Below are 13,133 nucleotides of genomic sequence, written 5' to 3' on the forward strand. Positions count from 1 at the left end.
CCACTGGTTCTGTAGTTTAGTTCCACTCCAGCGGTGAGCTTGTTGAGTGAGAGTTTGACGTGAGTGTCCTCGACTCCATCCCGCAGCATGCTACCCGCCTCCACCTCGGCAAAACCCGAGCCCTGCATGAGGTAGAAAAAGCCATCCGACAGCTTAAGAACAAGACTACAGGAGCAGATGGAATCCCCGCTGGATCCATTACAGACCCAATCCACGTCCGGACCAGGGTCAAGCAGGGCTGAGTCATCGCACCAACCCTCTTCTCAATCTTCCTCCCTGCCATGCTCCACCTCTCACTCACACTTGCAAGTAATTCATGTATTACTGACTGAATGTTTTGGGGGTTTTTGTTCAAACAACTTGTAAAAAAACAAGCACATTTGCACTGAAAATGTTGAACACTGCATTGGTAACCTTCAAATATTACAATTCAGTACATAACTTAGAAAAATAATTTGCGTTCTCCTGAAGCAAGTGTAAAACTTTCCATCTAGGACGAGAATTATTCATAGAATAGTATAGCGCAGGAGGCCATTCGGCCCATTCATCATGGTATTTACCACAGATGGAAGCTACACATCATTGCCAATAATCTTTCATTTTCCGAAGGAATGTTACCAAGTTTGAGGCTTGTTGAGATGGAGGAACTTGTTAAAATGTGACAGAGGCTTGGCTGGATTTGCTAACTTCAAGCTGAGAAGTTGTGCAAGCTGTTATAGCGGAGACTACAAAGCATTGCTTCCATTTTCACTGTTGCTGCCATCCAAACTTTTTTATTTTTGCAAACTGTGCAAGAGAGTAGAGAGGAACTTGCTCGAGTCCTGAAATTAAACCAATGATGTAGTGATAGAACTAGACTGCCTCCCATCCTCCACGATCTGTAAACGTCAACTCACCCAAAACTCTGCTACCCATATCCTATCCCACACTGTCCCACTTATCCTTGCTGATCTACATCGACTCCTGGTCACCCAGCACCTCCAAACACCAATTTCAAATTCTTATCCTGGTGTTTAAATCCCTTCATGGCCTCTCACTTTCCTAGCTCTGTAACTACCTTCAGTCCAACAATTCCAACCCCCGCCTTCAGAACGGTTTATCTAACTTTTGGTGCATACTCCCTCCCTTCACTCCAATCTGGCAGTCATGCCTTCAGCTGTCTATACTGCATGCTTTGCAATTCCTTCTCTGAACTCTCTGCCTCCCCATCGTCTCCTTTAAGACCCTCCTATAAAACCCACATCCTTAACCACCATTCCTAATCTTTTCCTTTGGCTCAGCGCCTGATTTCTCAGTGGGACATTAAAAGGCACTATATAAATACCAGCTCTTGTTGTATGTTAGGGCGATTATGTGACGAAGCCCAGCTGAACAAGTCATGTACAAAAAGCTATGCGTGGTAAGTCACAAAAATGCTGCTGGCTTCAACCCTAAGCTATAGCTCTGATGGGATCTCTATTCCCTGAAAATAACAGACACAATTTCTTGGTGCAAAACACTTACATGAAAAAGAAAATCAACAGTAACCCAATAGTGGAAATTAGAAGGACCTTGAAGACTTTTGACGTATAATCCAAGATCGTTCCATACCAGTTACACATGTACATATACACTTTGCACTTGGTTTATACCTCAGTGATTTTCAACAAAGAAAGTAGAATTTTTGTTAAAAACAAGGACTACAGGTGCTTCATTAAAATCCAGGTCACCAGATCACAACACAAGAAAATACTTTACATGAAGATCAATTTAACTAGAAAAATGACAAGCATTATAATGAAGATGGGTGAAGTACACTTCTGCTTTATTTGTTGCCCTCCACCTCTTAATGAATTCTATCCAGCAATATCCTTAGAGTAACCCTTTGATTCAGGTCCTAGATCCGCATCTAAAATTGATCTGCCAAAACCAATAATGTATTTGGAGAACTAAGCAAATTAGCAGCTGAACAGCATTCAATTCTGACAAATATACAAGTAATATATTATATGTCCAAATAACAAGCACACAACAAGGATATTGTAAAATAAAGCACAGAAGGAAAAACATTCCATTGGAGCAGTTAATCAAGTGTCATCATGCTGTTCGGCATTAATTAGCATAGCAAATTGATTACTGGGGTATGCGTGTTAAGTCACCAAATGCATCACAAAGGTAATGATGCAACATCAAAACATGCCAATCAAACCCCACTGATTTATGAATTGTTACTGAAAACCCTGGAAATTATTTCCTTGCGCACTGCCACATTTGAGAATCATAGTGAGCAGCAATGGCAACAAGTAAAATATTTAATTCTTCCTTCAGGAATAATATTGGTGGAAAATTACGTGTGAAAAAAACAGCGCAATAAAGATGGATAAATCTATCCCAAAACAGGCTGGAGAGTTTTAATTTCCAATGGCACCTTGACAGAGTCAAACCAAAGGATTTCTATTGTATCCACAAGATTACAGAAAATCCTATGGATTAAAAAGGAAACCCTTTTGAGAATCTAATTGAAATCGCACAATGTATTTCTATTTTCATTTTCCTGCCAATTTTCTACCCTCCCCTCCTATTCTGACTCTTTGCTGTAGTACAGTTGACAAGTGCTTGGCACCCTCGGTTATCTCTCTCAAGTGGTCATTATTCAAAGGATAACCGAGCATCAGCATACATCAGATGCATGGGATGCATCACTACCATACCCAAATGTCCATACACGTCCAGCATAGGTCACTGTACAGTGATCAAGACCTGAACCCAGGGATTCGAAAACTAACCGTGGTGCTATTATTGCTGCCATAGCCGAGATGAGGCAATAGCATGCAGCAGGGATCGAACTTGGGGACTTCCCAGTCTGGAAGGCTCAGCTATTCATTTGGTAAAGCCTCAGTCAACAAGGAGCGATATCTCTATTTTCTAATTGAGGAAGCAGGATTGCTGGTTTGTGAAAATGAAATGAAAACACGGAATTAAAGGAAATGTCAAACCTGTTCAAAAACACACACTTTAGTACTCTAATTTTTTGCCATAATATTATAAGAAATTCAGCTGTTTACATTGCAGTTTTTCTACATGGGTTCTTTCGAAAAACAATCCTGCAAAATGCATGGATTCTGAGGCTAACAATTTGTGGCAAGCATACGCGGTTTCTTAAAGCTAGCTTGAATAAAGAGCAGTTTGATTACCTTCTTCCAGCTGTTTTCCAACATAGCACACTCATGTTCAAGACATTTGATATTTAAAGAATTAAATTCTCACCTTGCCCAACATTCTTCCTAGAAAGTAATAATGCCTGGTGAAGTGATCTCCAACCAGCATTTTTGCTGCAGGATTCGGATAAAGAAGCCCTTCATTTGTTGTTTTGAAAAATCCCTGGTTTGGGTTAAACCCGGTCTTGAGCAGTTCATTAAGAAACTCTCTGAATATTCCGCCACCATCAATTCCAGCTTCATCTAAACCATGTGCATTTAGTAAGTGAACACGTATTCTTTTTCTCAGGTCAGTTTCTGGAAAATAGGGCAAAAAGTTGTTATTCAACAAATATTGCACGTTATTTTACAACTTAACACATGCTGCTCTGTTAAAGTCATGAGTAAATATTTAGCTCGTCTCATTTAATACCGAATAAAATCCATCAGAAATTAGCCAAGTACAAAAAGTGTAAGGAGCGTACGACAAACCCCGCCCCCCCCAGCCTTCCCTTTAATCACCATCTGCAACAGAGTCTGTAGATCCCGCACAGGACTCATGAGTCACCTTAGAACTCATTTTAGTGTGGAAGCAAGTCATCCTTGACTCTGGGAGACTGCCCAAGAAGATTGCGAAAGCCCTTTCAAATTATGTCATTTAGTTTTGAAGTTATTAACTGGTTTTAAATAAGTTGAATAAAGTTTAATTAGCATAATAGAATCCTTCTTCACCGTGCCAATCACCAAATTATCTTACTGGGCAAATTCAGCTCGAGGGTGGCACATTTTTAGAACATAAGCAATAGGAGCAGAAGTAGGACACCTGGCCCCTCAAGCCTACTCCGCTATTTAATACGATCATGGCTGATCTGATCATGGACTCCGTTCCACTTCCCTACCCGCTCCCCAGTACCCTTTATTCCCTTATCGCTCAAAAATCTGTAACTCCGCCTTAAATATATTCAATGACCCAGCCTCCACAGCTCTCTGGGGCAGAGAATTCCATCGATTTACAAGCCTCAGAAGAAATTCCCCCTCATCTCAGTTTTAAATGGACGGCCCTTTATTCTGAGACTATATCCCCTAGTTTTAGTTTTCCCCATGAGTGGAAATATCCCCTCATTATTTTATATGTTTCGATAAGATCACCTCTCATTCTTCTGAACTCCAATGAGTATAGGCCCAACCTACTCAACCTATCTTCATAAGTCAACCCCCTCATCTCTGGAATCAACCTAGTGAACCTTCTCTGAACACCCGCCAATGCAAGTATATCCTTCCTTAAATACAGAGACCAAAACTGTATGCAGTACGCCAGATACTGCAGGTATAAATACCCTGTACAGTTGTAGCAGGACTTCTCTGCTTTTTTACTCTATCCCCCTTGCAATAAAGGCCAACATTCCATTGGCCTTCCGGATTACTTGCTGTACCTGCGCATACTCACTTTTTGTGTTTCATGCACAAGGACCCCCACATCCCTCTGTACTGCAGCACTTTGCAATTTTTCTCCATTTAAATTATAATTTGTTTTATTTATTTTGCCAAAGTGGATAACCTCACATTTTCCTACATTATACTCCACATCTACCAAATTTTTGCCCACTCATGTAGCCTGTCTATATCCCTTTGCAGATTTTTTGTGTCCTCACAATTTGCTTTCCCACCCATCTTTGTTTCATCAGCAAACTTGGCAACATTACACTCGGTCCTTTCATCCAAGTTAATATAGATTGTAAATAGTCGAGGACCCAGCACAATCCCTGCGGCACCCCACTAGTTACTGTTTTCCAACCGGAAAATGACCCATTTATCCTGACTGTTTTCTGTTCGTTAGCTAATCCTTTATCCATGCTAATATATTACCCCCAACCCAGTGAACGTTTATCTTGTGCAATAACCTTCTTTATGGCACCTTACCAAATGCCTTCCGAAATCCAAATACACCACATCTACTGGTTCCCCCTTATCCACCCTGCTTGTTACATCCTCAAAGAGCTCCAGCAAAATTATCAAACATGATTTCCCTTTCATAAAAACCATGCTGACTCTGCTTAATTGAATTATGCTTTTCCAAATGCCCCGCTACTGCTTCCTTAGTAATGGACTGCAGCATTTTCCCAACGCCAGATGTTAGGCTAAAGAAGTTGAATAAAGTTTAATTAGCACAATACAATCTATAGTTTCCTGCTTTTTGTCTACCACCTTTTTAAAAAAAATAGGGGCATTACATTTGCGGTTTTCCAATCGCTGGGACCGCCCCAGAATCTAGGGCTTTTTGGTAGATCAAAACCAATGCATCCACTATCTCCGTAGCCATGTCTTTTAAGACCCTAGGATGTAAGCCATCAGATCCAGGGGACTTGTCCGCCTTTAGTCCCATTATTTTACCGAGTATTATTTCTTAAGTGATAGTGATTGTATTAAGTTCCACTATCCCTATAGTCCTTTGATTATCCACTATTGAGATGTTTTTCGTGTCTTCTACCATGAAGACTGAAGCAAAATATTTGTTCAAAGTCTCTGCCATTTCCCTGTTCTCTATTATTAATTCCCCAGTCTCATGCTCTAGGGGACCAACATTTACTTTAGCCACTCTTTTCCTTTTTATGTACCTGCAGAAACTCTTACTATCTGTTTTTATATTTTGTGCTAGTTTACTTTCATAATCTTCCCATTCCTTATTATTTTTTTAGTTGTTCTTTGCTGGCTTAAAAAAGTTTTCCAATCCTCTGGCATCCCACTAGTCATAGAAACCTAGAAAATAGGTGCAGTAGGCGGCAATTCGGCCCCTCAAGCCTGCACCGCCATTCAATAAGATCATGGCTGATCATTCCTTCAGTACCCCTTTCCTGCTTTCTCTCCATACCCCTTGATCCTCTTAACCGCAAGAGCTATATCTAACTCCCTCTTGAATATATCCAATGAACTGGCATCAACAACTTTCTGCGGCAGGGAATTCCACAGGTTAACAACTCTCTGAGTGAAGAAGTTTCTCCTCATCTCAGTCCTAAATGGCCTACCCCTTATCCTAAGACTATGTCCCCTGGTTCTGGACTTCCCCAACATCGAAAACATTCTTCCCGCATCTAACCTGTCCAATCCCATCAGAATCTTATATGTTTCTAGTCCTGGCCACATTGAATGCCCTTGTTTTCAGTTTGACACCATCCCTTATTTCCTGAGCAACGGATGGTTATCCCTTCTCTTAGTCTTTCCTTCTCATTGGGATATAGTTTTGTTGCGAGTTATGAAATATCTCCTTAAATGTCTGCCACTGCTCATCAACCGTCCCATACTTTGATCTATTTTCCCAGTCCACTTTAGCCAACTCTGTCTTCATACCTTTGTAGTCTCCTTTATTTAAGCTTAGGACACTGGTTTGAGATCCAACTTTCTCATCCTCTAACTGAATTTGAAATTCAACCATGTTATGTTCACTCATTCCTAGAGGATCCTTTACTAGGAGATAATTTATTAATCCCTTCTCATTATTTATGTTTCTATTACACAGTACCAGATCTAAGATAGCCGGCTCCCTGGTTGGTTCCGCAACATACTGTTCAAGGAAACTATCCCAGATATATTCTTATGAAGGTTACCCTCTTTGGTGTGAAAGCCTGACTTAGATGCTGGTAGGTGCCTCGTAAAGTGGGTGAGGCTTCGCATTCAAAGCCAGTTGTTAAAACAATTCTCTCCTGTAATCAGTGTTTCTAAAGTGAGGATCAAGGGCGATGCAAGAAGCAAGTCTATAGTAGACTCATGGTCATCATCTTAGGCAGTCCCTTGGAATCGAGGAAGACTTGTTTCCGCTCTAAAAATATATGAGTCCTTAGGTGGCTGAACAGTCCAATATGAGAACCACAGTCCGCGTCACAGGTGGGACAGATAGTCGTTGAGGGAAAGGGTGGGTGGGACAGGTTTTTTCGCCGCACCCTCTTTCCGCTGCCTGCTCTTGGCGATGAGACTCGTGGTGCTCGGCATCCTCCCGGATGCACTTCCTCCACTTGGGGGGGGGGTGGAATCTTTAACCAGGGACTCCCAGGTGTCAGTGGGGATGTTGCACTTTTTCAGGGAGGCTTTCAGGATGTCCCTGTAAAGTTTCCTCTGCCCACCTTTGGTTCATTTGCCGTGAAGGAGTTCCAGGTGGAGCGCTTGCTTTGGGAGTCTCGATGTGGCCTGCGAACGATGTGGCCTGCCCAGTGGAGCTGATCAAGTGCGGTCAGTGCTTCAATGCTGGCCTGGTCGAAGATGCCAATGTTGGTGCGTCTGTCCTCCCAGGGGATTTGTAGGATCTTGCAGAGGCATCGTTGGTAGTATTTCTCTAGCAACTGGGGGTGTCTACTGTACATGGTCCATGTCTCTGAGCCATACAGAAGGTGATGGTGAGCCACCTTCTTGAACTACTGCAGTCCTTGTGGTGAAGGTACTCCCATAGCGCTGTTAGGGAGGGAGTTCCAGGATTTTGACCCAACGACGATGAAGGAACGGCGATATATTTCCAAGTCAAAATGGTGAGAGACTTGGAAGGGAACATGCAGGTGCTCCCATGTGCCTGCTTCTAGGTAATAGAGGTTGCAGGTTTGGGAGGTGCTGCCAAAGAAGCTGTGGCAAGTTGCTGCAGTGCATCTTATAGATGCTACACACTGCAGCCAAGGTACGTCAGTGGTGGATGTTTAAGGTGGTGGATGGGGTACCAATCAAGCGGCCTGCTTTGTGCTGGATGGTGTCTAGCTTCGAGTGTTGTTGGAACTTCACTCATCCAGGCAAGTGGAGAATGTTCCATCGCACTCCTGACTTGTGCCTTTGAGATGGTGGAAAGGCTTTGGGGAGTTAAGAGGCGAGTCACTTGCGCAGAATACCCAGCCTCTGACCTGCTGCTGTAGACACAGTATTTATGTGGTGGTTCAGTTAAGTTTCTGGTCAATTGTGATCCTCAGGATATTGATGGAGAGATATTCAGCAATGGTAACCCCGTTGAATGTAATGGGGCGGTGGTTAGACTTGTGTAGTGCGAATGTTACTTGCCACATATCAGCCCAAGTCTGGATATCATTCAGGTCTTGCTGCATATGAGCATGGCCTTTTTCATTGTCTGAGGAGTTGCAAATAGAACTGAACACTGCATTCATCAGCGAACATCCCCACTTCTGACCTTATGATGGAGGAAAGGTCGTTGATGAAACCGCTGAAAATTGTTGGCCTACGACACTGCCCTGAAGATGTCCTGCAGCGATGTCTTGGGGTTGACCACCATCTTCCTTTGTGATAGATATGACTCCAGCCAGGGGAGAGTTTTCCCCCCCGATTCCCATTGACTTCAATTTTACGAGGGCTCCTTGATGCCACACTTGGTCAAATGCTGCCTTGACGTCAAGGACAGTTACTCTCACCTCACCTCTGGAATTCAGCTCTTGTCCATTTTTGGACCAAGACTGTAATGAGGTCTGGAGCAGAGTGGTCCTGGCGAAACCCAAACTGAGCATCGGTTGATAGCACTGTTGACGATACCTTCCATCACTTTGCTGATGATATAGAGTAGATTAATGGAGTGGTATCTGGCCGGATTGCTTTTTGTGGACAGGATATACTTCGACAGTTTTCCATATTGTAGGGTAGAGGCCAGTGTTCGAGTTTTATTGGAACAACTTGGCTTGAGGTGCAGCTAGTTCTGGAGCACAAGTCTTCAGCAGGATAGCTGAGATGTTGTCTTGACCCATAGCCTTTATACTGCAACCGGTGCGCTCAGCCACTTCTTGATATTACATGGAGTGAGTTGAATTGGTTGAAGACTGGCTTGTGTGATGCTGGGGACATCAGGAGGAGGCTGATATGGATCATCCATCGGCACTTCTGGCTAAAGATGGTTACAAATGCTTAAGCCTTGTCTTTTACCGTTGCATGCTGGGTTCTGCCATCATTGAGGATGGGGATATTCATGGAGCCTGTTCCTCCCATTAGTTGTTTGATTATCCATCACCATTCACAACTGGATATGGCAGGACTGCAGAGCTTTGATCTGACCCGTTGACTGTGGGATCGCTTAGCTCGGTTTATAGTATGCTGCTTCCACTGCTTAGCATGCATGGTCCTGTGTTGCAGCTTCCCCAGGTTGGTACCTTTGGTGCTGCTGCTGGAATGCTCTTCTGCACTCCTCATTGAACCAGGGTTGGTCCCTTGGCTTGATGGTAATGGCAGAGCGAGAGATATGCCAGGCCATGAGGTTACAGATGATGGTGGAATACAATTCTGCTGCTGCTGATGGCCCACAGCACCTCATGGATACCCAGTTTTGAGCTGCTAGATTTGTTCTGAATCTATCCCATTTAGGACGGTGGTAGTGCCACACAACACGATTGAGAGTGCCTTTAGCGTGAAGATGGGACTTCATTTCCACAATGACTGTACGGTGGTCACTGCTACCAATGCGGTCATGGACAGATGCAACTGTAACAGGTAGATTGGTGAGGACAATGTCAAGTAGGTTTTTCCCTCGTGTTGATTCTCTCACCACCTGCTGCAGGCCCAGTCTAGCAACTATGATCTTCAGGACTCGGCCAGCTCGGTCAGTAGTGGTGCTACTGAACCACTCTTGGTGATGGACATTGAAGTCCCCCACCCAGAGTACATTCGATGCCCATACTATCCTCAGTGCTTCTTCCAATTGGTGTTCAACATGGAGGAGTACTGATTCATCAGTTGAGGGAGGGTGGTAGGTGGTAATCAGCAGGAGGTTGCCTTGCCCATGCTGTACCTGATGTCATGAGACTTCATTGGGTCCGCAGTCAATGTTGAGGACTCCTAGGGCCACTTCCTCCCGACTCTAAGTCGCCATCTCGGGTGAATCTGTCCTGCCAGTGGGACAGGCAATACCCAGGGATGGTGATGGAGAAGTCTGGGACATTGGTTGAAAGGTATGATTTTGTGAGTATGACTGTCAGACTGTTGCTTGACTAGTTTGTGGGACAGCTCTCCAAATTTTGGCACAAGTCCCTAAATGTTAGTGAGGAGGACTTTGGAGGGTCGACTGGGCTGGGTGTACCATTGTCGTGTCCATCGCCGGTGCCGAGGTTGATGCCGGGTCGTCCTTCTGGTTTTATTATTGTTGTTTCATGTAGGGGTTTTGCTACAACTGAGTGCCTTGCTAGGCCATTTCAAAGTCAACCACATTGGTGTTGGTCTGGAATCACATATAGGCCAGACTAGGTAAGGACACCAGATTTCCTTCCCTAAAGGACATTAGTGAATCAGATGGATTTTTATGACAATCTGGTAATTTCATTGTCACCATTACTGAAACTAGCTTTTTATTCCCGATTTATTTAGTTAACTGAATTTAAATTCCACAGCTGGTGGGGATTTGAACTCACGTTTCCGGATTATTAGTCCAGGCCTCTGGCATAGTAGCTTAGTCCCGTAACTTAGCTACTACGTTACCGTTCCCCTGATTTTGTTTAAATCGTACTGTTTGGCCAACAGATTTCATTTAGGATTACAGCAAATGTTTCTTTTTTTGCTGCACAATTTCCTCTACGAACCCATTGAATTTTTACTTAATGCAGACAGTTTGATTTGCTGCCACAGTAAAATTTTGCATAAAAGGTCCCAAAGGCTGAACGTGCTGCTTTCTGAATGGATGAACAATAAAAAAAAAATCACATGCCACAAATCATTTGCCTTCAAATAGATATTCACTATTAATTCCAGAGTATATTGTAGGAAGAATAAACCTTGGGTTGAAAAATAATAGCACAAGCTGTATTTCTCCAAACTTTTGATGAGCAATCAGAGCAGCAAACTGCAATAGTGAGTGACGAAATGCAATAATTTTAAGCTCTCTATTAAAGATGCCATTATACCGCACATGTTGTATAAGTAGAATGCAGTTTCCCCAAACATTAGCACAAGATGAGCACCACAGTTGCTGATTTAGCATTTTTTCTGTGATACGCGATCACCTGGACAATCTTGGAGCAGTTCTAATTACAATTATAGAATTTACAGCACAGAAACAGGCCATTCGGCCCAACTGGTATATGCTGATGTTTCTGCTCCATACAAGTATCCTTACTTCACCTCACCCTATTAACATATTTTATTCCTTTCTATTCATGTACTTAACTCATCATCATAGGCAGTCCCTCAGAATTGAGGAAGACTTACTTCCACTCTAAAAATGAGTCCTTAGGTGACTGAACAGTCCAATACGAGAAACAGTTCCTGTCACAGGTGGTACAGACAGTCGTTGAGGGAAGAGGTGGGTGGGACTGGTTTGTTGCACGCTCTTTCTGCTGCTTGCGCTAGATTTCTGCATGCTCTTGGCGATGAGACTCGAGGTGCTCAGCGTCTTTCCGGATGCACTTCCTCCACTTAAGGCAGTCTTTGGCCAGGGACACCCAGGTGTCGGTGGGGATGTTGCACTTTATCAGGGAAGCTGTGAGGGTGTCTTTGAAACGTTTCCTCTGCCCACCTTTGGCTCGTTTGCCGTGAAGGAGTTCAGAGTAGAGCGCTTGCTTTGGGAGTCTAGTGTCAGGCATGTGAACAATGTGGCCTACCCAGCAGAGCTGATCGAGTGTGGTCAGTGTGCTTCAATGCTGAGAATGTTGGCCTGGTCGAGGATGCTAATGTTGGTGCGTCTGTCCTCCCAGGGGATTTGCAGGATCTTGCGGAGATATCATTGGTGGTATTTCTCCAGCGACTTGAGGTGTCTACTGTACATGGTCCACGTCTCAGCCACACAGGAGGGCGGGTATTAACTACAGTATTAACTCGCATGTCCTTAAATGCATCTATGGTAATCGCCTGAACCAATCCATGCAGCAATGAGTTCCACATTAGCACCACTCTGAGCAAAGAAGTTTCTCCTGAATTCATTATTGGATTTATTAGTAACTGCTAGTTTTGGATTCCCCTCACAAGTGGAAACACCTTCTCTACGTCTATCCTGCTTAATTTTAAAATTCTAATCTCAAACACAGTTCACAGGACTGATTTTTTTTTTAATATAAATGTGGTTAGAAAGGAGCTGATGGAGATAATCAACTCACTTCCAACTTTAACACATCACTGACATTTGTACAAATTTACACTTTCGGAATAAGCAAGCAATATCTATAAATATACTAAATGAGTTCGGTCGTACAACACTGTCACCAGGATTTTAGTCAAACACAATCAGGTGAAATTTATCAACTATGAAAAATTCCGCTCAGTGCAATTACAGACTCCATCTGTCAAAATTTGGACTGTTTCTGGAGAGAATATTTTCAACTGTATATCAGGGTGAAGTTTACGTCTGTCACTGATTGTCGTAGTAGTGGTGGGAACAATCAGAGCTGATGAACTAAGTGTACTTCACAAGAAGTGTATCACATTAAATGTACAAAGTGCAAGAACTCAGATTTAGTTTGTGCCTTGAACTGAAAAAGCATACCAAAGCACTCCAAAGATGTGGAGTCATGCACAAACCAGTAATTGGAGAAGATCTAAGGGAGGCAAGTTTTACGCAGCCTTCTGAAGAGACACAGATATAGCAAGGCAGGGAAACTTAGGGGAGGAAAGAGCTCGAGTGTGGGGCCTAGACCGCTGCTGGATCTGCAACTGAAGGTATATTGGGGAGAGAGAAGGATGAAAAGGCCAGAGTTGGAATAGTGAATGGGAAAACGCTTACACGCAAGGCTACAGAAAATAGAAGGAGGAAGGAGAGGCGCCATGGAGGAACCTGGAAATGAAGACTCTAGCAACAACATTGCCATATACTATACGTAATGGAAACGGGCACATTTTAAGGTTGAATTAAGCATCCCCACAAATTGTGAGATGACAAAAAATTGTCCAGGAGTCAAATTGTGAAAAGTATCTAAACAAAATCACAGCATTCCCCATGACGGAAAAGGGACAGTTTCCATAGGTACATACATTTCTAGAAATGTTTCATACCTCTGCTCTATCACATAG

At 43.2% G+C, this 13,133-nt stretch overlaps 1 protein-coding gene across 6 annotated transcripts in view; it reads right to left on the reverse strand.

Moving 5' to 3' along the window:
• The window catches only part of ube3c (ubiquitin protein ligase E3C), a 231,689-nt gene that overhangs the window by 71,819 nt on the left and 146,737 nt on the right, over positions 1 to 13,133 (reverse strand). For all 6 annotated transcript variants that reach the window (XM_070881630.1, XM_070881632.1, XM_070881627.1 and 3 more), the window contains one exon: positions 3,247 to 3,494. In XM_070881630.1, coding sequence (XP_070737731.1) covers positions 3,247 to 3,494 — 248 coding nt within the window. The remainder of the gene's footprint in view (positions 1 to 3,246; positions 3,495 to 13,133) is intronic.

The sequence above is a fragment of the Pristiophorus japonicus genome, chromosome 5 (genome assembly GCF_044704955.1).
Source record: "Pristiophorus japonicus isolate sPriJap1 chromosome 5, sPriJap1.hap1, whole genome shotgun sequence".
In the NCBI taxonomy this organism is placed as follows: domain Eukaryota; kingdom Metazoa; phylum Chordata; class Chondrichthyes; family Pristiophoridae; genus Pristiophorus; species Pristiophorus japonicus.